Genomic DNA, 27,561 nt, shown 5'->3' with positions numbered 1-27,561 from the left:
CCCTGAGCCTGCCAGGAGCAATTTCTGATTTCTGAGCATAGAGCCAGGAGTAACCCCTGAGTGCTGCCGGGTATGACTCAAACCAAAAAAAAAAAAAAAAAAAAATTGAGACTGGTGTGATAGCATAGTGGTAGGGCATTTGCCTTGTATGCTGCTGACCCGGGATGAACCCATGTTCGATACCTGGCATCCCATATCCCTTGAGGCTGCCAGGAGTGATTTCTGAGCTCAGAGCCAGAAAGAGCCCCTGAGCAATGCCAGGTGTGGCCCATTATCAAAAAAAAAAATGTAAAAATTAATTCAAAGGAGTCCAAGAGAATAAATAGTACAGAAAGCAGGGCCCTTTCATAAAGCCTACCAGGGTTCAATTCATGGAACCACATAGTCACATGAACTCTTCCAGGAGTAAGCCCTGAGCACTGGTGAGTGTGGACTCACAGCAAACAAACAAAATAACTCCAATGGATCTAAAATCTTACAGAAAACCTAAAATTAATGTGGGATAACTTAAACCTAAAATAAATCTTTGTTAAGTCTTGCCTGAAAAACCATACTATGGGGTCTCAAAGTCAATTTACCTGGGGGCCACAAAAGGCATGGGGTGATCCTTGAGTGAAAAGTCAGTAGTAAGCCTTGAACATTGGGGGGTGTGACCCAAACAACTAAAACAAAAAAGATTCCTTTAGGGCAGGGCCACAAAATGTTGTACAGAGGGAGTTTGAGACCCCTGCAAAGGAAACCTTGAAAGGGTTTTGTCTTTATTTGTTTGTTTTGGCTTAGTTTTGGGTCCACCAGAGATGCTCAGGGATTACTTATAATAATCCATTTAGAAATCACTCTTAGTATTCAGATTATCACTCCTGGGGTGCTCATATAGGATGATATAGGATACTAAGAAGTATACCCAAGTTGGCTACATGCAAGGCAAGTTCCTTATCCTACTGTATTTTCTTTAGCCCCCAAAGAAGATTATACCTTTTTTAATTAATTTTAATCACACATGAAATATAAAAAAACAACTCAAGAATATTTGTAAGGGGCTGGAACAATAGCACAATGGGTAGGGCATTTGCTTTGCAGGCAGCTGACCCAGGTTTCATCTCCAGCATCCTACATGGTCCCCAAGCCTGTCAATAGTAAGATCTAAGCAGAGCCAGAACTAAGACCTGAGTGCCACCAGGTATGATTCAAAACCAAAATATAAAGAGGGAAAAGGGATTTCTGTAGATACAAAATTATTCATTATACAAAAAGATAAAATTATCCTGGTAAACTGGAAAACAATCAAAACAACCAGTAAGCATGGAAGGGGTTAAGATGCTTGCCTTGTGGGGCCGGAGAGATAGCATGGAGGTAAAGCGTTTGCCTTTCATGCAGGAGGTCATCGGTTCGAATCCCGGCGTCCCATATGGTCCCCCGTGCCTGCCAGGAGCAATTTCTGAGCCTGGAGCCAGGAATAACCCCTGAGCACTGCCTGGTGTGACCCAAAAAAAAAACAAAAAAAACAAAAAAAAAAAAAAGAAAAAAAAAAAAAGATGCTTGCCTTGCACAGTTGACCCAAGTTCAATTAGCAGCACCACATTAGGTATCCTGAGCACCTCAAGAGTGACAGCCTGGAGCAAACCTGGGCATAACATAATCAATAAACTAAAAATTTTATTTTAAAAGAAAAGCTAGTGGGGCTGGAGCAATAGTACACAGAAGGCAGGGTGCGGGGGTTGGGGGTAAACTGTGTTAGATTCCCAATACCACATATGATCCCCTGAGAACTGTCAGGAGTGATTCCTGAGCAGAGACTAAGCCCTGAGCACCACTGAGTATGGCCCTAAAAACAAAAATAAATAATTTTAAAAAGAGAATCGTAAAAGCTACTTACTCAGCACATACAGTTTTTCCTGCGGATGTGTGTGCAGATACTAAAACAGACTGATTATTATCAACACACTGAATCGCTTCTCTTTGAAAAGCATCAAGAATGAATGGATATTCCTATAAAAAAATTATAAAATTTTACAAGAGCCTCTAACTAAATTAACAATTTCCTCTCACAAAAGAGAACTAAAACCTGATGTTCCTCACTTAAGTTCATTCGGCAGAGGCATAAAAATATTAGGCTTTAAGAATTCATGCTCTACCATACCATAAGATATTTTTTTACTTAGATTAAATTACTTATGACACTAAAACTACAGGCAAACTTATTACATACATAAATACTTGTTCTTTTTTAATTTATTTTGAATTACCATGAAATAGTTACAAAGTTCTTCCTAATTGAGTTTCAGTTATACAACATCTAACACCCATCCTTTCACTAGTGCACATTTCCCACCACCATTGTTCCCAGTTTGTTTCCTGCCCTCCCTCCTGTCTGCCTCTATAGCAAACTTCCTCCCTCCTTCCCTTTTATTTTGAAATGTGGTTACTGAAGGGAAATCATACATAGCGCCTTACCATCTTATAACTCTCAATTCCTGTTCAAAGTGATCTTTCCCAACTATTACTGTCATAGATTGGTACCTTTTCTGCCCTAATTGCACTATCCTCTATTTGTGGCAAGTTTTCTACCATGGAGCAGCCCTCCTGGTCCTCATCTCTAGACTGTCTTTGGGTATTAACACATGAATACTTTATCTAGAGAAAAGCTACCAATGTTCATTCAACTCTTTAAAAAGGTAAAACAAATCATGGGCTAGAGCAGTGCTTCTCAATTATTTCTGTCATGCCCCCCTAGGAAGAAGAAAACATTTTTCACACACACACCCCGTGAGACTGTAAATAGTATCTTTATTAAAGAAAACTTTAAGCTGCAAAACAAAAATATATAAAATAATTTGAGCTGATTTTTTAATCAGAGGTGATGTCTGGATTAATGGCTACAATGAGTACGTTTTGCAATGCATAGCTTTTTGAAGCGGGGTTTGAAGTAGGACACAGCAACTCTCAGCTCCAGAGACACACAGAGACATAAACATGGGGTTTAGCTTGTTACAACAGTGTTTGCCAAGGTCAAACGTGCCCCACTATTTGAGAACCACTGGGCTAGAGTAACAGCAGTGGTAGGTCATTTGCCTTGCCTGCTGCAGACCCAGGACGGATCAGGGTTCAATCCCCCGAGCCTGCCAGGAGCGATTTCTGAGAACAGAACCAGGAGTAATCCCTGAGTGCTAGTTGGTATGGCCTCAAAATCCATAAATAAATAAATAAATAATTTCACATATTTAAAAAGTGGCTTCTTGGCACACACACACACACACACACACACACACACACACACACACACACGAAAGTATAAAAATGTGATCTGATAGACTACGATTTTTAGGGGGAAAAAAACAGTACAAAATGTTTTAAGTACAGACCTTTGCAGCTTTTCCAACTCGGGGTTTCAGAGGTAAGTAATCTTCATCGGCAGGAAGTGCAACCTGATATTAGAAGAGGGGGAAAAACAACTTATTACTACAGAAGCAAGAGTATTATTAGCACTTGCAAGTGGCCATCCTGAGTTCATTCCTCAAACCCCCTTAAGGAGTGATCCCTGAGCACAAAACAAGGAGTAAGCCTAAGAACTGCAAAAAAAATACTGAGCATAGATCAATGAGGCTTTATAAAATAAGTGATTAAATAGAGGTTTTCAGACTCTGGAGAGGTTAATGGTAAAGGACCAGAGCTAGAACTGGGGTCCTACACGAGACTGGAGTTAGATCCCTAAGATCATACTACTTGAACATCACAAGGTATAGTGCTGGAGGTCCCTAACCATCACTGGAGTGGACCTGGCACCAGAGACCCCAAGCAACACTGCAATCCCAGCAACGAAAGGTAACAATGAACTACCAGGCCACCAGTTGGTCAATACAGACCCAGCAGGATGCACACACACACACACACACACACACACACACACACACACACACACACACACACACACACACACGCCACCAGTTGGTCAATACAGACCCAGCACCCAGGAGGACACACACACACACACACACACAAACACACACACACACACACACACACACACACACACACACACACACACACACACACACAAAGGTGAGGCTGCCCAGGAAATCTCTGCACTGAATAATGTAACCCATGTACTTCCAGGAGTGATCCCTGAGCACAGAACCAGGAATAAAGTTTGAACATAGACAGGTGTGGCCCTACCTCACACCCTGGACCCAGAAACAAGGTATAAAGAAATGACATCACTCAATTTCTACAGAAATTGATGAGGTGGGCTAGAACACACAAGAAAATTAATGAAGAGTAAATTTAATGGGTACATCGGTGGTGGTAAGGTGATGAAATCCTATTATCAAACACAGTAAATGTAAACACTAAATCAACAAATAACCTAAACTATAAAAAAAATATTTTTATAAATCAAAAAAATTAATTCAAGGGTCAGAGAGATAGTACAGCAAATAGAGTATTTGCCTTGCACATGGCAGATCAAGGTTCAATACCAGCATCTCATACAGTCCCTTGAGTACCATCAAGAGTAGTTCCTGAGTGCATAGCCAGGATAACCCCTGAGAATCGCTGGGTATGGCCTAAATTTAAAAAAAAATTAATTCAGTAAAAGAACTGAAACACTTTGGTGATGATACAATAACATTTGCACATCAAAATTAAAACCATTAATTTTACTTTAATCTTGTTAATAAACTATAAAATATTTTTAAATTCTGGGCTGAAGCTATAGCTCAGTGGGTAGGGCATTTCCCTTGCACACAGCTAACCCAGGCTGACCCAAATTTAATCTCTGGCATGCTATATGGTCCCCAAGACTGTTAGAAGTGATTTCTAGAGATAGGAGTAAGCTTGAGCACCACCAGGTGTGGGCAAAAAAAAAAAAAAAAAATTAAAAACTAATATAATTTTGTCTTCTAGGGGTAGAGAAACAGTATAGTTAGTGGGTACAGCACTCCCATAAAATAGACAAAGATTCAATCCCCCACACCACAGAGTCCCTAAACCTTTCTAGGAATGATCCCTGAGCAGAACAGAGCACAAGTTCTGGACATAGTTGGATATGGTCCAAAAATCAAATAAATTTAAAGTCTTTACTTCCTATTCATTTTAGAATCCTGTATATCTTGAATTGTGGTATAGCGATGGAACTGACATAAATTAGTCATTGGAACAAGACTAAAAAAGGAACATAACCTATAAAAGAGCACTGCTGGGGCCGGCGCAGTTGCGCTAGAGGTAAGGTGCCTGCCTTGCCAGCACCAGCCTAGGATGGACCACGGTTCCATATCCCACCCCCCACCCCCCCCCACCCCGCGTCCCAAGCCAGGAGCGACTTCTGAGTAACCGGGTGTGGCCCAAAAACAAACAAACAAAAAGAAAGAGCACTGTTACTTCCAAAGAATGGTAAAAACTACTTAGTAAATACTTTATGCTAGATACTTAATCTAATTTTTTGATACAATCTTCACAACCATCCTATATGAAAGATCAGTTATTCAAAATAAAAAATGAAAAAGCAATATGACAGATAGGAATATACCGAGATAAAAGAACTTAGTTCTCACAAAATCTTACAAACCAAAATATACATGGCACCTTTTTATGAACCACCAAAATTACTCCAGTGGGTGAATAGTCAACTGTCATAACATAGATAGCCAAAAAATAAACCAAAAAATGATTGATTTATCCACTGATCTCTGCAGATAAACAAAAAACTCCAGGTATGCTGGTTTGGGGGCTGAGAACTCTGGGTCTTCTTGGATTGAGGGCAGGTAGCGTCCCTTCTGTCCCATGTAATTTTGGAAGCCCAGAAGTCACAGAAAAGTCCCAGAGCAACCGCTACATATATACTCATTGGGCCAGCTCCACAGATCCTTGGAATTCCTACAGTGTGAGGTCAAATATACAGCCGCACAAACCTCCGAAGTTTCTAATACTGATACCCCTGACGGAATGATTCAAATTAGATGTCAAAGTAGCATAGAAGCCACCCAAGGTCAACAAACAAAACCAATAATACTAAGTACTCAACTAGCAACAAAACAGGTTAGTAAACTTTCAATGACTTACTGACCCTACTGTGACATATAATTTTCACAAATTTTCTTTTAAGTTTTTTCCAATAATTTCATGACCATTTTGTTGTAAGAAGAAACATAAATTATTTTGTGTGAAGGGTGGGTAGGAAACTGGGGATAATGAAGGAAGGACTGTTGCATTGATGGTGGGTTGGTATTGAAATATGAAATTCTACAAACAACTGTATTATGAGCAACTTTATAAATCCCGTTTAATGTTGAGCCTGTTTAGGGTACAGGCGGGGGTTGGGTGGGGAGGAGGGAGATTTGGGACTTGGGTGATGGGAATGTTGCACTGGTGATGGGTGGTGTTCCTTTTATGACTGAAACCCAAACACAATCATGTATGTAATCAAGGTGTTTAAATAAAAAAAAAATTAAAAAAAATAAATAAATAAATCCCGTTTAAATAAATTATGAATTTTTTAAAAATATCTGTCTGGAACTGAAAAAATAAGTACATCTGTATACTGATATGGTCCACACATAGGATAAAACTGCACAGAATTATAACTACTGTGATACTCCTTTCCCACAATAAAAAACATAAAAACAAATGAAAGTATATAAAACTGAAAAAATCTGAATGAGATCTATAAATATCAATTTCTTGGTTCTGAAATTATCTGAAATTATTCCAAATATTACCTTAGGAGGAAATGGGAGAAAGATACACGGATTCTCCTTGTATATTTCTTACAATTTATAATTATTTCAAAATTAAAAATAATTAACACACTAGTTCACATCTAAAACATTAATCTAAATCTGTAGGCTACAAAGGACAGAGAGATGGCTCAAAGGGCTAGACTGCAGGTAGGAATTTCAGATTCAATCTCCAATACTGCCTGGACCCCTGAGTACTGGAGCTTAGAATAGTCACTGAGAACTGCTGAGGAAAAAAAAATTAGACAAAAGTATTGTACCAGAATCTGAGCTCATGTTTGAATATAAAGTTCTACCCTCTTCCACTAGTCAGTTTCTCAATCTTTTTCTAATATGGTCTCCTTTCAAAACTGTTTTTTTTCCTGTACCCCAGCCCTCCTTTATCAACTGTCCTGATAGTTTCATGCTAGAGCCAGGATCCCCCATTTGTGCAATTTTCATGTTTGATCTTTTTGGATCTTGTCTAGGGACATAAGAGATGGCAAATTTAAACTAGGCCATGCATAATGCATTGGAACATTCTTTCCAAAGCCCTTAAAGCTGAACTGCTGATCATCATACTAGTGCATGCAAACCCCTATGCATAGTCTCAACTTATGATAATACTCTTTATGCTTACCTCATGTGTACATCCTTCAACAGTTTCAACAGATTGTACCTTAACTCTGGGCATCAAGTCTGCCAAACTTAGAAAAGAAAAATATAAAGGTAAGATGACATTAAAATTAATTTTCTGTATTGTCTCTTATCTGCACTATTAAGTAAAATTACGGCCCTACTATCTGTAGACCAATTAAGAAAAACATTAGCTCTTAAGAAAATATAAGGAATGGGGCTGGAGCGATACAGCAGCGGTAGGGTGTTTGCTTTGCATGCAGCTGACCTAGGATGGACCTGGGTTCAATCCTCAGTGTCCCATATGGTCCCCTAAGCCAGGAGCAACTCCTGAGCACCACCGGGTGTGGCCCAAAAACCAAGACAAAACAAAAATATATATATGGAACTAAGACAAATAGTTTAAACAGCAGGAGACCACACTAAGTTTGAGCTCCACCATATAAGTGGCCCCTGAGAACTAATAGTTTCCAGCACTAAGCAACACTGCCCTACTAGGTCACAGTACTGAAATTTTAAGTCCGACTGCTGAATGACTACTGAGTTCGTATCATTAGGACTGGTCACCAAAAATGAGGAGAGGCCAGAGCAATAGCATAGCGGTAAGGCATTTGCTTTGCACGCAGTGAACACAGGACGAACCCCGGTTCAAATCTCCTGAGCACAGAGCCAGGAGTAACCCTGAGCACCACAGGGTGTGACCCAAAAACCAAAAAGAAAGAAAGAAAAAAAGAAAAAAAATGAGGAACCCCACCCAATAAAAGAAATCATAAAAAAGTTTTTATAATACTCAACTATAAACTGAGAATCCATAATAATTAGCTATATGCTAGGAAGTAGGGGGCAGGGAGACGAACAGGACACTAACTCTTCCAGTGATACTTTTTGGATCCTTTTTAGATATATTTACAACTTTGATGTTATCTCTAATGATAAAGAAATATGTTATTTCTTCTTCTAAAGAAAAAGGCCTGGAGTCAGAGAGTAGTGTACTAGGCTATATGCCTTGCAAATGACATACCTGTGTTTAATCCCCTGCACTCAAGGAATGATCCTTGCGTGTTCAGGAGTAAGCCCTAAACAGCCCTGAACAGGCAGGTATGGCAAAAAAAAAACAAAAACAAAACAAAACAAAAAAAAACCCACAAACAAAGGGCTGGAAAGATAACAGAAATAGGGCACTTGTCTTGCATGCAGCCAATTCAGGATGGGAGGTGGTTCAAATCCTGGCATTCCATATGGAATTCCATATGAGCCTGCCAGGGGCGATTTCTGAGTGCAGAGCCAGGTGAGTGCTGCCACGTGTGACCCAAAAACAAAATACCCACACAAACAAAAGGTTTAAGAATCTCAGAACTGGGGGCCGGAGAGACAGCAAGGAGGTAAGGCATTTGCCATACAGAAGGTCATTGGTTTGAATCCTGGCATCCCATATGGTCCCGAGCCTGCCAGGAGTGATTTCTGAGCATAGAACCAGGAGTAACCGGAGCGCTGCCGGGTGTGAGCCAAAAACCAAAAAATCTGTATTCTAAAATGAATGTTTTCTTATATTGTCTTTGATTTTTCCCAAAACTTACTTTATATATTTCTATAACTCAAACATCAAATTCTGAAACTTCACACAACCAACTGAATTATAAATCATCAACATTCATAGGATCAGAGATCAGAGAGCAAATGCTTTGCATGCATAAAGTCCAGGTTCAGTTCCCAACACAAAGTCAGCTAAGCATTTTTAGGAGTAACCTGTGAGCATAGAGTCAAGAGAACCCCAGAGCACAAGATGTGGCCCCAACACAAAATTTTTATGCATAAAACAATAAATTTTATTTTGTAACAAATTTTACTACCATTTATAACAATGTAAATACTACCTTATATCTTCAGTTATTGTCTCTTCTACTCTGAGTTTCTTTCCAAAAATGGGTTCATCTGTGCCTTCAAAATCTGCATCTCTCTTGGTCTTTGCAGCAGTAGTCGATTCTGACTGCAATTTTTCAGCAACATGATTTCTAGAGTTTAGAATGAACTTTTAAGTATCAGATCATATTTTAAGTACATAATTAAGACATTACACAGAAAAAGCATGCAAATAGAGATTATATATCAAAATTGGTTGAAACAGAGTACTTTGCTTGTCTAATAAAATTAAACATTACTACTTTTTCCCTACTATCTCTTCTGGAAGTTGTTTTTTTTTTTTTTAAAAAAAAACATTTTGCAACTCATTTGAACACAACTATTATAAAATATCTTTAAAATCCTAAATTAGGGGGTCGGAGCAGTGGCACAAGTAGTAGGGTGTTTGCCTTGCATGCGCTAACCTAGGATGGACCGCGGTTCGATCCCCCGGCATCCCATATGGTCCCCCAAGCCAGAAACAATTTCTGAGCACATAGCCTGAGTGTCACCGGGTATGGCCCAAAGAGCTAAATAAATAAACAAATAAATAAATATAAAATCCTAAATTAGGGCTACGGAGATACCGCAAGCCACTGATGGATATATGCCTGGTTGAATGAGCATCCCTGAATTGGGATCTTCAATAGTGCTCTGTTTCCTGGGCACCACCTGGTGTAGCCTTAGTGGCTTCCAAGCATCACAGTCAGGCATGATCTTCACGGGCAGGCAAATACCACCAAGCCAAGTATCACAGGGAGTGGCCCTGGGACCTCACAAAAGGCACCATCAGTTAGTGTGACCAATATTCTTAAACAAAGGGAAAAAGTTCTAAATAGAAAAAACCCTTTGGATATTAAGGAACACCTTCAATAAATATTTAATGATTTATCTGATGGCATTATTACTATAGGGAGAAGAAAAATATTTTCTTGAGGAAATATTTGTAGTAATTGGAGTCAGTGGTCAAAATAATGACAGTAAATGTTACTTGGTGAACAGGATTTCATAAGGAAACAAAATCAAATCTGTCTCTTTACTACAGTCAAAAATCAATTCCGAGGGCCAGAAAAAAGCACTTAAAGGGCTGGATAACATGCCTAGCAAGTACTAGCATTTAATCTTTGGTACCATGTCTCACTAAACACCACTGGGTGAGGCCCTAGTGGACCCCAAGACCACAGGGTCCAGCAGCAGTACATCACTAGGCTCAAGCACTGAAATGTAGAACCTGCAAAGCTGGACCAACCACTCTGAAAGTGGAGACCCTGAAACTGCCCAGACAACAGCTTAGGAGAACCTACTTCCCTCTCCAAAATAAAAACAATCAAATTAATCTTAGACATATCTGTAAAAAGTTAAAACAATATGATTTAAAATTGAGAAACAGGCCAGAGCAATAGCACAGCAGTAGGACATTTGCCTTGCATGCAGCCAACCTGAAACAGATCATGGTTTGATTCCCGGCATCCCATATGGTCCCCGGAGCCTACCAGGGGCGACTTCTGAGCAGAGCCAGAAGTAACCCCTGAGCACCACCATGTGTGACACAAAAACCAAAAATAAATAAATAAATAAAATTGAAAAACAAGGGTCGGGCCAGGAGAGATAGCACAGAGGTGTTTGCCTTGCAAGCAGCCGATCCAGGACCAAAGGTGGTTGGTTCGAATCCCGGTGTCCCATATGGTCCCCCGTGCCTGCCAGGAGCTATTTCTGAGCAGACAGCCAGGAGTAACCCCTGAGCACCGCCGGGTGTAGCCCCAAAACCAAAAACCAAAAAAACAAACAAACAAACGAAAAAACAAGGGTCAGGAGACCAGTAACCAGGATGCATGGCCAGCTTCAATTCTGAAGCTGACCAAGCTTCAATTCCTGGTAAAGCACCATATAAACTTGGGTGCTGCTGGAGCCTTCTGTAGACCACCAGGTAACACAAGCACCACAGAGTTGAAGCTGCATCATATTCTCAAGTCTTTGCATTGGAACCTCCAGCCCAGTTGGCCAAGAATTGTTGATGGGGCCCCAGAAGTCCTGAGAACCATTTGAAAGTACGAATAAATAAATTTAATTGAGAAACTTGTTTGCCTGTTTATTAAATAAGGTAAATACCTGTTATCAAAAAGTCTGACAAATTGAGGGGCTGAAGCAACAGTACAGAGGGCAGGGCATTTGCCTTGCATGTGGCCGACCCAAATTTGATCCCTGGCATTCCATATGGTCTCCCACACATTACCAGGAGTAACTCCCTCACCAGGTGAGGCCCAATAAAAACAAAAAATAAAAAACTTGACAAATTGGAATTTTAACGAAGAATTTCTTCATTAAAGGATACCATTAAAAGAGAAAAAAAAAAAAAAAAAAAAAAAGATGTAACTAACCAAAACTAAAAGAAAAAGAATACGACCCTATATCCAAACTAGAGGGAAATTTACCAAAAGATCATCTAATAAGGGTCTTCAAACTACGGCCTGCAGGCCACATACTGTATTTATTCCCATTTTGTTTCTTCACTTCTAAATAAGATATATGCAGTGTGCATAGAAATTTGTTCATAATTTTTGTTTTTACTATAATCTGGCCCTCCAACAGTCTGAAGGACAGTGAACTGGCCCCCTATTTAAAAAGTTTGAGGACCCCTGTAACAATAAGCAGATTTGAATATCCAGGTTATAAAAGAGGCTATCCAAATAACTACTAAATATATATATATATATATATATATGTATGTGTATATATATTCATATGTGTATATATATATACATATATATATACACATACATACATGTTTACCTTGAATGCAGCCAACCAGGAACAGACCATGGTTCCATTTATGTGTGCGTGTGTGTGCGCGTGTGCGTGTGTGTGTGTGTGTGTGTGTGTGTGTGTGTACACAAAGAAGCTCAAAATCATTACTTACAAGGAAAACATGTTACACAATGGTTTTTAAGTGACTCTTAAGAATCCTCTGGCAATCTTAAAAATTACTGAGGCTTCCAAGAGGGTAAGAAGGCCAGGACCTAAAGTGCTTAGACTGAATAATTGATCAGATGAAGGAATTTATTGCCAATTTTGCTGAAAGTTACTGATTGTACTGAAAAAGAGTCTCATTATCTGTAACAGATGCAAATTGAAATATTCAAGAAGAAATAATAGGGGTTGGAGCGATAGCATGGTAGGGCGTATGCTTGCACACAGCCCATCCAGGATGGACCTGGTTTCGATCCCTGGTGTCCCATATGGTCCACCATGCCAGGAGCAATTTCTGAGCACATAGCCAGGAGTGACTCTTGAGCATCACTGGGTGAGGCCCAAAAAACAAAACAAAAAACAAAATCAAGAAGAAACAACGTAATGAGAAATAAGATTTTAAAAAAGGTTGTGGGGCCGGAGAAATAGCATCGGGATTTTTGCCTTGCAAGCAGCCGATCCAGGACGAATCCAGGATGGACAGTGGTTCAAATCCTGGCATCCCAGGTGGTCCCCCGCGGCTGCCAGGAGTGATTTCTGAGTACAGAGCCAGAAATAACCCCTGAGCACTACCAGGAGTGACCCCCACCTCAAGAAAAGTAAAAAGGGTAGTGGCCCCCACCTCAAAAAAAGTAAAAAGGGTAGTGGGACTAGAAAGGATGTACAGCAAGTAAGGTGCTTTCCATGCATGTGATGTACTTGGATTTGATTCCAGCATCCCATATGATTCTGCAAAGACTCACCAGGAATGATCCCTGTGTAGTTAGGGATCTGTGAGTAGAGTCAGGTGTGGCCCAAGTCCCTACCCTCCAAAATTAAAAATATTTAAAGGGAATATGAAGATGGACAATGACTTCAGAATGCTAATTGAGTTGTGGGTAAAAGAAGTTTCTCATAACAATTTTTCTTTCTCAATAGGTTACATATGATAGATAACATAGGATGTTTTTATGGAAATTCACTGACCTACTAAGATGTTTTTATAAAAATTCAGTGACCTGGGCCCGGGGAGATAGCACAGAGGTGTTTGCCTTGCAAGCAGCCGATCCAGGACCAAAGGTGGTTGGTTCGAATCCCGGTGTTCCATATGGTCCCCCGTGCCTGCCAGGAGCTATTTCTGAGCAGACAGCCAGGAGTAACCCCTGAGCACTGCCGGGTGTGGCCCAAAAACCAAAAAAAAAAAAAAAAAAAAAAAAAAATTCAGTGACCTGGGGCCGGAGAGATAGCACAGCAGCATTTGCCTTGCAAGCAGCTGACCCAGAACCTAAGGTGGTTGGTTCGAATCCCGGCGTCCCATATGGTCCCCTGTGCCTGCCAGAAGCTATTTCTGAGCAGACAGCCAGGAGTAACCCCTGAGCACTGCCGGGTGTGGCCCAAAAAAACAAAAAAATTTAATTCAGTGACCTACTTTACATTAAATTTTGGGATTTTTTAATTTTGTTTCTGAGTCACAACCCCCAGATTACTCCAGGGGTTAATACTGGGGCTGTGCTCAGGAATTACTCCTGACAGGGCATGGAAATCATATAGGAGGCCAGAGATCAAACCCCTAAATATTTAATATAAGTTCCTCTAGAGCTGAAGAAATAGTACAGGGGAAAGGGCACCTATATGGCAGACCATAGACCCAGATTCCATTGAGGTGTCATTCCTGACATTCCTTAAATGACAACCCAATACCTGCCTCCAGTTCAGGGGAGGGGATGCCTCCAAAGACTGATTAAAATTGCTTGAACTTCTACTACCTGTCATCCAACTGATATGTTACCTTTACTTTCCTTTGTCTCATGAAATAGAAGTTTTCTCCCAATCTCCCTATTTTCTCTTTGAAAGGTCAATTGATTGAGTTTCTTTTTTTTTTTTTTCCTGATTAAAAAAAGTACCCAGGGGCCAGAGCGATAGCACAGCAGTAGGGCGCTTGCCTTGCACGCAGCTGCCCAGGGCAGATCCCCAGCGTCCCATACGGTCTCCCGAGCCAGGAGCGACTTCTGAACACATCGCCAGGAGTAACCCCTGAGCGTCACCGGGTATGGTCCAAAAACCAAACCAAATAAACAAACAAAAATCCCTACTCATATTCTTTTCCCTTTCACATTTCTGTATCTTTCTTTTTCCCCTAAAGGAAGGTTTTTGATCTCATCATCTCATTAGAACTGCCTGTCTAACTTTCTCAAATCCATATACCTTTCTTCTTTCCATATACTGCACCCCTACCAAGTAAGTTAGTGTCCCTAAGTGTGATGAATTAGTCAAATCACAAAGTTCAGAAGCCCCCAAACCCTGTTCATCAGCATCTGGAAGACGAAATAAAAACACATCTGCTTGGCAGCTTCTTTAGAATCTCAATTCATGTTGTCACTTTGGTCTTAACCTGTGATAGTAAGCAAGATGCTCTTTGGTCCAATCTGTACGATTGGAAAGAACAATCTCGTTTCTTGCTGCTGGATCCTAGGCAGCTTTCCCGAACCAACCAGTCCATACAACGGTCCTGGACTCAACCACCTCCTCTTTCCTCATTTCTCTCCAGCCCGACTGAAAACCCTCCCGGGCACAAACAGATGAAGAGTAAAACCGGTTGGCACACAAGAAGCCAACTTCTTCATATAATCGAGACATCATACTGTCCTTGTCCCACCTGTAAACAACAATTCTGCCCCCTTTCTTGGTGCCTATCTCTACCTACCAGGCTAGAGTCTACGGCTAATAACTTCTTTTGCAACGTGGTTAAGTTTTAACTCATTCAGGGTCAGCATTTGAAAACGTGCCCGGGACTGACTGGGCTCTGCAAAACATTGATTGGATCCTCGTGGAAGGCGCCTCATTTCCGCGCGGTGGAGCTTAAGATTTCTCATTCAGCTCTTCCCGGTCTCTTTCCTTCCAGATCTACCCCGGAGCAGGGTCCTGAGCAGAGCGATGCCATTGGGGGCTCGTTTGGTTCGGCCCTCTTGGCGGGTGCTGAACGCCAGAGTTCCCAACAGCTGAACGGCCTCAAGAGCAAAAAACAAACAAACAAACACGGGGACAGGCTCCCCAAGAGCGACCAGGCGGCGGGACGAGCGCCCTATTCTTCCGAGGAGACACGCTTGCACCCTCTCCATCTAGTCTCAAACCGCTTTCTGCATAAACAACTTTCTCGCGTCCGCTTCTCTAAGCACCGAGGGAGAAAACTAAGCCCGGTGTCCTCCTTACCCCGGCTTTTCCGCACTCCCCGGCGGCCCTTTCCACTTTGCCTTCTCTTTCTCTTTGTCTTTTTTCGTCCCGGCCGCAGTGGTCGCGTCGTCTTCGAACACGCTGAAGAGCTCATCTCCGAAGGCATCCGCCATCTTTCGCAGCAGCCGTGCGGCCGAAAGCGCCCGACGACCCAAGATGCACCGCGACGACTCCGCGAAGGCCCCCTACGGTGGCCTGTAGGAGACAAAAAGTAGTAGCGCCACACGGCCGCCAATGCTTTTATCTTTAATACCAAATGAAAGCGCCCGGCATGTAACGGGCACCTAAAAGGCGGAGAGGAGGCGGGACTTAGTCTCATCGGGCCAATAAGGAAAGAGCGACAAGACGGGGGGGGGGGGGGTAATGAGAACCCGGATGAAGGAAGGACGCTGGATGAAGGCGGCACGGGGCCCCGGGGAATGGTGAAGCGCTTTCCGGGTCCCGTCTGTTGTAATTCCGGGACTCGAGCCGAGAGGAAGAAGCATCGGCCCCAGCGGCGGCGACATGGGCGGCAAGAACAAGAAGCACAAGGCGCCGGGAGCCGCGGCGGTCCGGGCCGCCGTGTCGGCCGCCAGAGCCAAATCCGCTGAAGCCGCAGCTGCCGGGGAAGCTCCGAGCAAGAAGCCCGCGGCCCGGCCGCCCCCCGCCACGGCCGCCGGCGCCAAGGAGCCCCGCGCCAAGCAAGGTACGCCGAGCATCTGTCTGCCGGCCCGCTCTGGCCTCCTTGTCCCTTGGAGCTCCCGCTTTTAGGAGGATCCTCGGCTGCACAAGATGCTCCCGGCGCACCTGGAGCTGGCGGCGGCCTCCTCGTTGAGCCCAGTTGATACTAAAGCTTTCCTACCGTGGCCCAGTTGCAAGAGGGCGTCGGCCTCCTCGCCCCCACTTTTTGTCTTTCCGGCTTTAGAGTTGACTTTACAGCCCCCCCCCCCTTTTTAGGGAGGAATCAGTTCGGGGCTGTCCTGTCCATTGGTGCGGGGAATGCTAGAGCCACGTGTATGCAGTTCTTTTTCACCACAACGTATTTATTTCCATCTATTATGGAAGAATAAACATATGATAAGGATTGTAGCATTTGGCACGCTGAGAACGTGTATGCCCTTTTGGAAGAATAGCCGCAGCCTTGACTCCAACTGGGCAGTTTGGCCCAGATGGCAGATTGGCTCGCTCTACTGGTGATTTTTTTTTTAATGGACTATTGTATGCCAGAGAGATAGTGCAGGAGGTGCCATGCCCCTCATTCCATCCTGCTTCAAACCCCCAGCACTACAATTAGTCTTCGAGCACCAAACTGGGAATAAGTCCCAAAGCACAGCCCGCTGTGGCCAAACGGGCTCCCTCCTCTCTCCCCCCAAAACTCAGCAAACTCTATTGTATGCTGTTTTATTTTTGCCTCGCTTGTTTACCTGTAGTTGTTACTGAAATATGCATCCAATGAATTTATTGAACGCCTCTTATAGTATATCTTGGGGTTAGAGATGGAATGAGTAAAATAGACATCACGCCTATAATGGAGCCTGCTAGTTAAAGGATAGAAACAGACGCTATTAAATAGTCACATTGTGAAATGGGGCAAAGAAGAATTCAGAGGAATAAGTAAGTCAAATAATCAAAGGCCTTTAAACAGTAGAGCAGATCAGTCTCTTTGCACAGGCCAACCAGGTTGGAGCCTCTCACACAGTATGAGTACTGTGTGGAACCCCTGGGAGTGATACTTGTGCAGAGTTAGGAGCCCAGGGAGTCTCCAAGTGTGATTTAACCACTCCTCACTCCCCAAATCAAGAAATACGGTTTTATAACTATTTGGCTACATAAATTGCCACGTGATTTGTTCGTTTAGAAGTTTTTGTTTTATTTTGAATGTAGGGACCAGGCTTCAGACATGTAAGTCTACACTCCTGGCCTTGTTTCGGTATTTTTATGTAACTTATACTAGAGCTACAGTGGAGAAAAAGTGGCAATGTCTGCCAAAAAATGTTCAAACTCTATAGTAACTGATATATAAATGGTATTTTCTACTTTCACATCCATCTTTTCAAACAATTTACACACACATTCTACGTACTTTTTCAAAATTTTATTCTCATTTAGAGATAGAAAAATGAGATTTGGGACTGATTGATAGCACAGCAGTAGGGTATTTCCTTTGCATGCTGCCTATCTGGGATGGACTCAGGTTCAATATGGTCTCCTGAGCCTGCAAGGAGCACCGAGCCAGAAAAAGAAAATATGACTTATGGCACAAATTTGGTGTGTATTGCCATTTCACATTTTTCATTTGTTCATCAAATGGTTTTTGAATAGCTCGTTTGCCCTGAAAAATTTTTGTTACTAAGACTATCACATGATCAAAGCAGATTGAAATCCTGCTTTTAGGGAACCCCCATTATTGGGGGTAGGCAATGCTATAAAATGGGAACAATTGTCTTTGTCCATTATAGGTGTGATGTCTATTTTACTAATCCCATCTCTAACACCAAGATATAATAAGAGGCGTTCAATAAATTCATTGTCTTTGCCAATTCTTTAACCTGGTCTTAAAATCTTAAAAAGAGACTTAAAATTTTAAGAGGGATTTGGGATTATGTCATGTTAAAAGCTCATAAAAAGCCATTATAAGTATTTTGAGGTCACCAGAATTAAACAGGTACGTTAGAAAACTGATCTGGGAAAAAATAAATTGACATGTGTAGTCTATTTCTAAGAAAATATTTTAGCCTGGATGATTTGAAGCAATCAGTTGTAGGAAGATTTGAAGACTAGGGAGCAAGGGCAAAGGCTATAGGATGAGAACAAACTTAGCTTGTTGCAGATAGACAAGAAGAATGGCTGTCTTCTTGGGTGGAGTGAGAGAAGAAGCCAGTATTGCTATTAAATTGTGGAGAGAAATTAACTGGTTTAAGGACCTAGAGATGAAATTATCCTGTATTTAAGATGCATCATAAATCCAATTACTAGATCCAAGGACAAGAAAGGGAAATTTCTGTGAATTATAGAGAATACCTTATGGAAAAAAAAAAAAAAGCTAGACATGTTAAACAGTACAGGGAGTTACTAGAAAAGCCAGGAAGGATTCTTGTTAAGTCTTCAGGGGGAGCATGTGTCTTGGTTTGTCTTGACATTAGATTTCTATCCTGTAGAATGAGGGAATGTCTATGAATATCAACCATCAAATGTGTGGTACTTTGGAATATAGGAATAATATAGGAAATTATGTGACTACTTTGGACTTAATAACTGATCATCAGGAACATTGCCTCCTTATTAACTTAAGTGGTGTGCTCTTTCTTAGAATTCCCTTTCTTCTTTGCCAGGAATATCCTCAGATCTTCAGCTAAGTGCCAGGAAGATAGTCATAGGAGTTTTAAAAATATTAAGATGAGGAGGCCAGTGGCTGGAGTGGTGGCACAAGCAGTAGGGCATCTAACTTGCATGAGCTAACCTAGGATGGACCGCTGTTTAATTCCCTGGCATCCCATATGACCTCCCCCCTCTCAAGCCAGGAGCGATTTCTGAGCACAGAGCCAGGGGTAACCCCTAAGCGTCACCGGATGTGGCCCCAAAACAAACAAAACAAAACAAAACAAAAGATGAGGAGGCCAGGACATTAGTACAGTGTTTAGGGTGTTTGGCACATAGTCAACAAAAGTTCAGTCTTTGTCATCCCATGTGGTTCCTTGTGCACCATAAGGAATAATGTCTGAGTGCAGAGCCCAAAGTAACCCCTGAGCATCACCAGGTCTGGCCCAAAATTTAAAACCAAAAACAATATGAAGTTAATCATAGAGTTAATTTAAATGGTATATAGTCATTTACATTTTGTAAGAAAAGAGTTAATTTTTTAGTAAGTAGTCATATGGTAAAATACAGAGCTCACACACACACACACTGCACAACTGGAATGTCTCTTGAGTTAACTAGAGTGTGCTGTTTTTTTGTTTGATTTGGTTTGGTGTGGGTTTTTTTGTTTGTTTGTTTGTTTAGTTTTGTTTGGTTTTGTTTGGTTTTGGGCCACACCTGGTGACACTCAGAGGTTATTCCTGGCTGGGCACTCATAAATCACTCCTGGCTTGGGGGACTATATGGGAAGCTAGGGGATTGAACTGTGGTCCGTCCTAGGTTAGCATGTGCAAGGCAAGCGCCCTACCGCTTGTGCCACCACTCTGGCCCGTTTGTTTATTTTTGCTTGTGGTTTTTAGACCATACCAAATGATGCTCAGGACTTCGGTTTAATCTTCTGGCTCTACACTCAGGGATCACCAGGTACAGGAGAATCCTGTGAGATACCAGGAATTAAACTTAGTTGGGCCCTAGAAGGCAAACACCTTACCCACTGTACTATATCTCCAGCCCTAATAGATAGTGTTTTAGAAAATTTAGAGAAGGTGTTACTAACTTCAGATTGAGTTATTTGGTGAAGTTTGGGGTTAGGGGTGTTCAGAATTAAAATCAAGTATTCAATATGTAAGTCTTTAAAGAAGTAAAGTAGTGTGATAGAAATGGATCGTTAAGCTTCCCTGACTCTGTTTTCTATTCTATACAGGCCCCAAAATTTATAGTTTTAACTCTACAAATGATTCTGGAGGTCCTGCAAATCTGGATAAATCCATTTTGAAAGTAAGTAGTACGGTTTTAAATAATTTCAAGAAATGTTATCCCTTTACAAAAAGTGTTTAGCTTGGGGGGAAGGGGTGTTGTGTTGTGGTATGTGTGTGTGCGTGCGTGTGTAAGGTCTGGACTGAGCAGTATCTACGGTAGGTAGGAAGGGTCTCCTGGAACTGTGTGCCCACACATGCAGGCCTAATAGTGACTGGGATCATATCCACTAGTGCTTAGAAGCCACTAGTTACACCTAATGGTCCTGAGGGGCCCTTTGGTTCCAGGGATCAATCTCAGGCCTTCAAATGTGCTATCACTCTCTCTCTTCTCAGATCCTAAAAATAAGTACATTCTTAAATATCAAAAATGTATATGAGTTACTCAAGTTTTTGTGAGTGGTATATTACAAATCTGCACCAAACAAAGTATATATGTGTTGAGGTACTCAAAGAAATTAAGTCTAGGTCACACATCCTTACTAATGTGTCATAGTATGTCTTTTAGACCTTCTCTTTAGTACTCCTCTCCATTTATAATTTTGGTTCATGTCTCTTTTCTTCCTAGAATCCATTTTTTTATTTACTTTTTTTTGGGGGGGGTAGTTTTGGGGTCTCACCCGGCGGTGCTCAAGAGTTACTTCTGGCTCTGGGCGACCATATGGGATGCCGGGATTTGAACCGGGGTCTGTCCTGTGTTGGCTGCGTGCAAGACAAAAATGGCTTACCACTGTGCTATCGCTCCGGCCCTTTTTTTGACTTTTGACTCCAGATTTTAACCCACTAAACTCATGCTTCCCCTTCATCTATCACCTTGGTAATGTTTTTTTTAATTCACTAGGTTGGTTTTTATTTTGGTGGTTTCATCTGTGTTTTTTTTTTAATTACTTTATTTAAACACTGGTTTACAAGATTGTTCACAATACAGTTATTTTAAGTTAAAAGTTGTTAATGATTAAGTTTCATTCATATAGTGTATAATACCAGTGTATATTCTTGCCACAAATGCCCCCAATTTCTTTCCTGCCCGCCCACCTACCCTCTTCTCTGTCTCTGGGGCAAACATTTTTCTTCTCTCTCTTCCTTTTTCTGGCCTGTTAGACACTGTGGCTTGCAATATTATTACTGAAGAGCTATCATACATGTCACTTTATCCCCTTTCAGCATCCAATTCTTGTTCAGAGTGATCAACTATCATTGTCACGATGGTTGTTTCTCTGCCCTAACTGCAATGCCCCAGTATTTGTGGCAAACTTCCTATCATGAACTGTCTTCCTGTCCCTAGTCTCTATTGTCTCTGGATATTATTACTATGCTATCCTTTTAATAATATTCCATAAATGAGTATGATCATTATATGTGTATCCCTCTCTTTCTGATCCCTCTCCTATTTTGCTCAGTACTCTATATCCATCTTTGTATAAGAAAATTTTATTACTTCATTTTTCATACCAGTTGTATAGTATTCCTTTGTGTAGATGTACCACTGTTCCTTTATTGATGAATCTGTTCTTGGATACTTGGATTGCTTCTAGATTCTGGCTATTGTGAATAGTGCTGCCATGAACATACGAATGCAGAGGGCATTTCTGCATTGTGTTTTTGTATTCTATGATATACTTCTTTATATATATAAATCTTTATTTAAGCACCATGATTACAAGTATGTTTGTAGTTGAATTTCAGTGATAACAGAATACCCCCCTTCACAGTGCAACATTCCCACCACCAATGCCCTCCCTTCTCCCCACCCCTGCCTGTATCACAACAGGCATTCTACTTCTCTCATTCTTTAATATTTAATGCTAGTTGTTAGTGTAGTTATTTCCCTAACGTTCACCATTCTTTGTGGTGAGCTTCAAATTGTGAGCTGGTCCTTCTGGCCCTTCCAGCCCTTAACTCTATTGTCTCTGGGCCTTATTGAAGTAATGTCTTCGATTTTTCTTAAGATTCATAGATGAGTGAGACTATTCTGTGTCTATCTGTCTCCCTCTGACTTATTTCACTCAGCATAATAGATTCCATGTACAACCACTTATAGGAAAATTTCATGACTTCATCTCTTCTGACGGCTGCATAATATTCCATTGTATGTATATACCACAGTTTCTGTAGCCATTCATCTGTTGAAGGGCATCTTGCTTGTTTCCAGAGGGAACCAGTTATATTAGCAGTCTAGAGGGCAAATGAGGGATGAGGGAGATATGGGATGCATGCTGGGAACAGGGGTGGAGAGAGGACAACATTGGTAGTGGGAATGGCACTGATTCATTGTCACTAATTATTAAATATTACTGTGAAAGATTCATAATTCACTTTGGTCACAAAACATTAAAAAAAATTTATTGACTGTACTGGGCTTTCATTGAAAATTTGGGTATAATTGACAGATGTACAAAATAGTAGTTCTGGGGCCAGGCGGTGGCGCTGGAGGTAAGGTGCCTGCCTTGCCTGCGCTAGCCTAGGACGGACCGCGGTTCGATCCCCCGGCGTCCCATATGGTCCCCCAAGAAGCCAGGAGCAACTTCTGAGCACATAGCCAGGAGTAACCCCTGAGCGTCACAGGGTGTGGCCCAAAAACCAAAAAAACAAAACAAAACAAAAAAAAATAGTAGTTCTAATTAACTATTAAATACAAATTAATAATTTAACCTCTAATTAATAATGACCTCTGTCTTCAACAGGTGGTTATCAATAATAAACTTGAGCAAAGAATTATTGGAGTGATCAATGAACATAAAAAACAAAATAATGACAAAGGGATAATTTCTGGAAGACTTACTGCAAAAAAATTACAGGTATTATGCAAACTTTTTCTTTTGTTTTAAACCATTTATTTATTTATTTATTTATTTATTTATTTATTTATTTATTTATTTATTTATTTAGGTTTTAGGGCCACACCCGGTGGCACTTGCGTTATTTCTGGCTCTGTGCTCAGAAATAGCTCCTGGCAGGCTCTGGGACCATGTGGGATGCCGGGAGATTGAACCTGGGTCTGTCCTGGGTCAGCCGTGTGCAAAGCAAATTGCCCTATTTGCTGTACTATTGCTCTGGCCCCTATGCAAACTTTTTCTAACTTTATTATTTTTAGTGGCACATTTAAATGATACCTCTCTATGTGTGAGATAAATCTTTTTTTCTGTTGAGATTTTAGATAGGTCATTTTCATCAACATTTTATATATAGAGAACAGTATTACAGTAGGTACTTTTTGCAGTGCCTGTGGCCGACCCAGATTCATTTCCCTAGCATCTCATATGGACTCACACTTCCAGAAATAATTCCTGAGCTCAAAAGAATAGAGAAAAAAAATGTATGATGTATAAAGTTCACACATTTAAAAGATGACATGAGAACATCATTTGAAAAATTGTGCTACACTCTGTGATGAGCATTTTGCTTGCATTTTCTCTGTACAGCTGTCCTAAAGGGTAAAAATGTTTTGCATCATCTTTTTTTAATATGAAGGAATTGAAGCTTGGAAGGGTTGCTATATTTGAATAAGCAATCAGTATTTAAACTCAGTTTTTCAATTCTAAATATTGAGCTTAAAGATAGTTTGTTAGAAGATATCACTATGTATATATGACGATGTTCCTTGAAGCACTGCATATAATAGTACATCTTAAGAGCTCATCTATTGGAAATTTTTTGATTAGATGATCACATCTAACTAATGGAATATTTTATAACTATACAAGTGATGTGGAATTTCCAATACCTTGGGAAGATGCTTATATTACATTGTAAAATAATAGTTTTCTACGTGATTGTGAGAAAGTTAATAAAAGAAACGTACGATAATTAAGTTATACCTTTGAATAATAAAAGCATTCTCCTTTTGTTATTTGTAAGCCAATTATTTTACTTTCTGTTTGTTTTGAGGCCATACGTGGTATTGCTCAGGGGTTACTCCTGGCTCTGCACTCAGGGATCACTCCTGGCAGTGCTATATGGTATGCTAGAGATTAAATCAAGGCCAGCCATGTGTAAGTCAAGCACTGTACGCATTGTATTATCTTTTCAGCCCTTATTTTTTTTTGATCTGTAGTTTTCAAATTCTCTTCACTGTGAGTAATGAGAAATTTTCCTCTTCTAAGAAAAAAAGAGGACAATTCATTTCACACTATAACTTATTTTAAGAGTTTTGTTTTTTGTTTTTTCTTTTTTTTTTTTGGTTTTTGGGCCACACCTGGTGATGCTCAGGAGTTACTCCTGGCTATGCTCTCAGGAATCGCTTCTGGCTTGGGGAACCATATGGACACTGGAGGATTGAACTGCAGTCTGTCCTAGGCTAGCATGTGCAAGGTAGACATCATACCCTGCGCCACCATTCCGGCCAGCTTAATTTTAAGAGTTTCTGTTTGAACATGAGTGGGATAGTGAAATAAAAAGAGAAAAAAGATTAAATGGTTTTTCCATATCCCTTTCATAGGATTTGTATATGGCTTTACAAGCATTTTCATTTAAGACGAAAGACATTGAAGATGCCATGACTAACACTCTCTTACATGGAGGTGATCTCCATTCAGCCTTGGATTGGCTTTGTTTAAATCTTTCAGATGGTAAGCAATATTCTAAATGTCTAACAATTTTTTAAATAATTTCAATATTTTGTATTAATTGTATAAAACTTTTAAAATATAATTTACTTTATAGATCATTTATTACATGGTTGTCAAGGTTGATCATAATACATTTGTTTTCAGATAAGTGGGAGAGAAATTATTAATAAAGAAAAAAGAGAACAACAGCAAGAATATTTGAAAATTATTATATGTCACAGAGAGGTCATTAAGTCATTGCAGAAGGTTTAGCAAGCTCTTTTTGCTACTTGGTCATTCTGTTACTTCTTTTATTTTAAATACTAGGTAGCTTCAGATACATATTGGTATTTCGTTTGGTATGTTCCTGTGGGGAAGACAGCATTAAACAAAAATGTAATTGTCACATGGCTGCAAATGCAGCCACGTGGCCCAGGAATTTCAAGTACTATTGCTGATACTGCGACTTTGTGGAACATGTTTTTAGCTGCCTGGGATTTCGGAAGTATGAGAAACACACGTGAGGGTGGCAGCAGGGAGGGTGACTGCACTCACTTTAAAAAATGATGGGGCCGGTAAGGTGGCGCTAGAGGTAAGGTGTCTGCCTTGCAAGCGCTAGTCAAGGAAGGACCACGGTTCGATCCCCGGCATCCCATATGGTCCCCCCAAGCCAGGGGCAATTTCTGAGCTCTTAGCCAGGAGTAACCCCTGAGCATCAAACGGGTGTGGCCCCCCAAAACAAAATGAAATGAACGTCCTGGTGGGGGCTGGAGTGATAGTACAGTGGTAAGGCATTTGCCTTGCATGCAGCAAGCCTGGGAAGGACCCAGGTTCGATCCCTGGTATCCCATATGGTCCCCCGAGCCTGCCAGGAGCTATTTCTGAATAGAGCTAGGAGTGACCCCTGCACGCTGCTGGGTGTGGCCCCAAAACATACAAACAAATGAATTAATAAACATCCTGGTGATGTTAGACCAAATACCCACCTACCTAGAGTTCTGGTCAGATAGGTGTCTGCAGAGAGCCATAGAGAAATGGTGAAGCAGGACCATTGGCAAAACAGCAATTGTGGGTGCGTGTTGAATGTAGCAGTTGTGGCTTTGGCAGGGCAGGGACTTGGCCTTCTCTCCCTTCCCAAGATTACCAGCTTTCAGGTGAGGGGCTGGTGTACCCATGATTTTTCATGCTTGTTTTACTTCTTTTGGGGGGGGGGGGGTTCCACACCTGGCAGCGCTCGGGTTACTCCTGGCTTTGTTCTCAGATATCGCTCTTGGCAGGCACAGGGCACCATATGGGATACCACCATTCGAACCACCATCTGTCCTGGATCGGCAGCATGCAAGGCAAACACCCTACCGCTGTGCAATAAATATTTGATTAAGAGAGGATTATGGTTGTATATTTTGGCAAGAACTTGCAGTTCTAATTGTTTCTAAGATTGCTTAAGGATACTTAGACATATGTAGTATGTTGCAGCAGGCAACTAATAACGAATAGATTAAGATCTTATATAAAAACATATTCAAAACAGGATTCAAAAGAAGCAGACTGATTATCCTCTGTTGTGTATTCCTGCTTCTAGTTTGAAAATAAAACCAAGTTAATTCTAGAGTTTCTATTCGCAGAAATGAGGAATTGAAGAAAATTCAGTTCTTTGTCAAGGCAGAGTTTGACATATTTAATAAGTATTTTGGAGACCATATCATGATAAGGTGCTTGCCTTTCAGTGAGCTAGCCCAGGTTCAATTTCTGGTCCCAGAGGCTGGAGTATTATTAGCACAGTGGTAAAGCAGTTGCCTTTTACACAGCTGACCCGATAAAGACCCTGGTTTGATTCCCGGCATCCCATATGGTCCCCTTAGCCCCACAGGGTGTGGCCCAATAACAAACAAAAAAAAATTCTGGTCCCACACACATATGGGATCCAAACCCCTCACCAAGAGTGATTTCTGAGCTCAGAGCCAGGAGTGGCTCTAAAATAAACAGATAATGATAATAATAAATATTTGGAGCAAGAGGAATAGTACAGGAGGTAAAAACACTTGCCTAACATGTGGCCACCTCAGCCCTAATTCTGGTTTGATCCCTGGCACCTACTATGGATCCCTGTCCATTGTCCAGAATTATCCTGGAGTACAGAACCAGGTACGGCCAAAATAAATAAATGAATAAATAAATAAAGATATTTGTATTTTATGTTACATGTATATTTATTTTCATCTCCTTTAAAAATAAAGATGCACTTCCTGAAGGATTCAGTCAAGAATTTGAAGAACAACAACCTAAAAGTAGACCAAAATTCCAGTCTCCTCAAATACAAGCCACTATTTCACCTCCATTGCAACCTAAAACCAAAAAGCAAGAGGAAGAAGCTAAGATTAAGGTAATTCAAAATGTAACTGTTTAGGCTTGCTCTTCAAGCTCATGTTCTCCCTATCTCTATGCTTTTTTTTTCCACTATGAAAACCGCATATTTTCTTATGAACATGTATTTTCTCTCATTCTCTCCTTCACATCTATGAGTCAATAATAACTATCTTGCTTCACCCTTAAATATATGTATATATACTTAACTATTTAAAGATGTATAATATTAGAATCACAAAAGAATGCAAACTCATCAAAATGTTGGATTTACATTGTATATACTGGCAACTAGTGAATAAAGTTCATGCAGATTTTAAAAGTTATAGCACAAGCTTAAAAACAGAAGAATTTTAAAAAGAAAAAAGAAGCAAAACCACAAAGTATTATCCTTATAAACTATTTTTAAAGAGTAACATTTTTGGGTGGGGCCACACCCAGCAGTGCTCAGGGGTTACTCCTGGCTGTCTGCTCAGAAACAGCTCCTGGGGCCCATGAGGTGGTGCTAGAGGTAAGGTGTCTGCCTTGCAAGCGCTAGCCAAGGAAGCACCGCGGTTCAATCCCCCGGCATCCCATATGGTCCCCCCCAAGCCAGGGGCCATTTCTGAGTGCTTAGCCAGGAGTAACCCCTGAGCA

The 27,561-nt window shown here is 40.9% G+C and overlaps 2 protein-coding genes across 2 annotated transcripts in view; one reads left to right on the top strand and one right to left on the bottom strand.

Annotated features, from left to right (window-relative positions):
• The window catches only part of MTREX (Mtr4 exosome RNA helicase), a 66,116-nt gene extending 50,578 nt beyond the window's left edge, over positions 1 to 15,538 (bottom strand). The window contains exons 1-5 of the mRNA XM_049768109.1: positions 15,402 to 15,538; positions 9,221 to 9,358; positions 7,351 to 7,417; positions 3,363 to 3,425; positions 1,877 to 1,989 (exon numbers count right to left, since the gene is read on the bottom strand). Of these exons, the coding sequence (XP_049624066.1) occupies positions 1,877 to 1,989; positions 3,363 to 3,425; positions 7,351 to 7,417; positions 9,221 to 9,358; positions 15,402 to 15,535 (515 nt within the window). The 5' untranslated portion in view covers positions 15,536 to 15,538. The remainder of the gene's footprint in view (positions 1 to 1,876; positions 1,990 to 3,362; positions 3,426 to 7,350; positions 7,418 to 9,220; positions 9,359 to 15,401) is intronic.
• A 295-nt stretch (positions 15,539 to 15,833) lies between these two features.
• Positions 15,834 to 27,561, top strand: part of DHX29 (DExH-box helicase 29) — a 58,429-nt gene continuing 46,701 nt past the window's right edge. Inside the window, exons 1-5 of the mRNA XM_049768108.1 lie at positions 15,834 to 16,107; positions 19,963 to 20,036; positions 22,699 to 22,812; positions 24,453 to 24,582; positions 26,799 to 26,944. Coding sequence (XP_049624065.1) covers positions 15,927 to 16,107; positions 19,963 to 20,036; positions 22,699 to 22,812; positions 24,453 to 24,582; positions 26,799 to 26,944 — 645 coding nt within the window. The 5' untranslated portion in view covers positions 15,834 to 15,926. The remainder of the gene's footprint in view (positions 16,108 to 19,962; positions 20,037 to 22,698; positions 22,813 to 24,452; positions 24,583 to 26,798; positions 26,945 to 27,561) is intronic.

The sequence above is a fragment of the Suncus etruscus genome, chromosome 2 (genome assembly GCF_024139225.1).
Source record: "Suncus etruscus isolate mSunEtr1 chromosome 2, mSunEtr1.pri.cur, whole genome shotgun sequence".
In the NCBI taxonomy this organism is placed as follows: Eukaryota; Metazoa; Chordata; class Mammalia; order Eulipotyphla; family Soricidae; genus Suncus; species Suncus etruscus.
The sequence above is the reverse complement of the archived record's forward strand: the minus strand, read 5'-3'. Positions and strand labels throughout refer to the sequence as shown.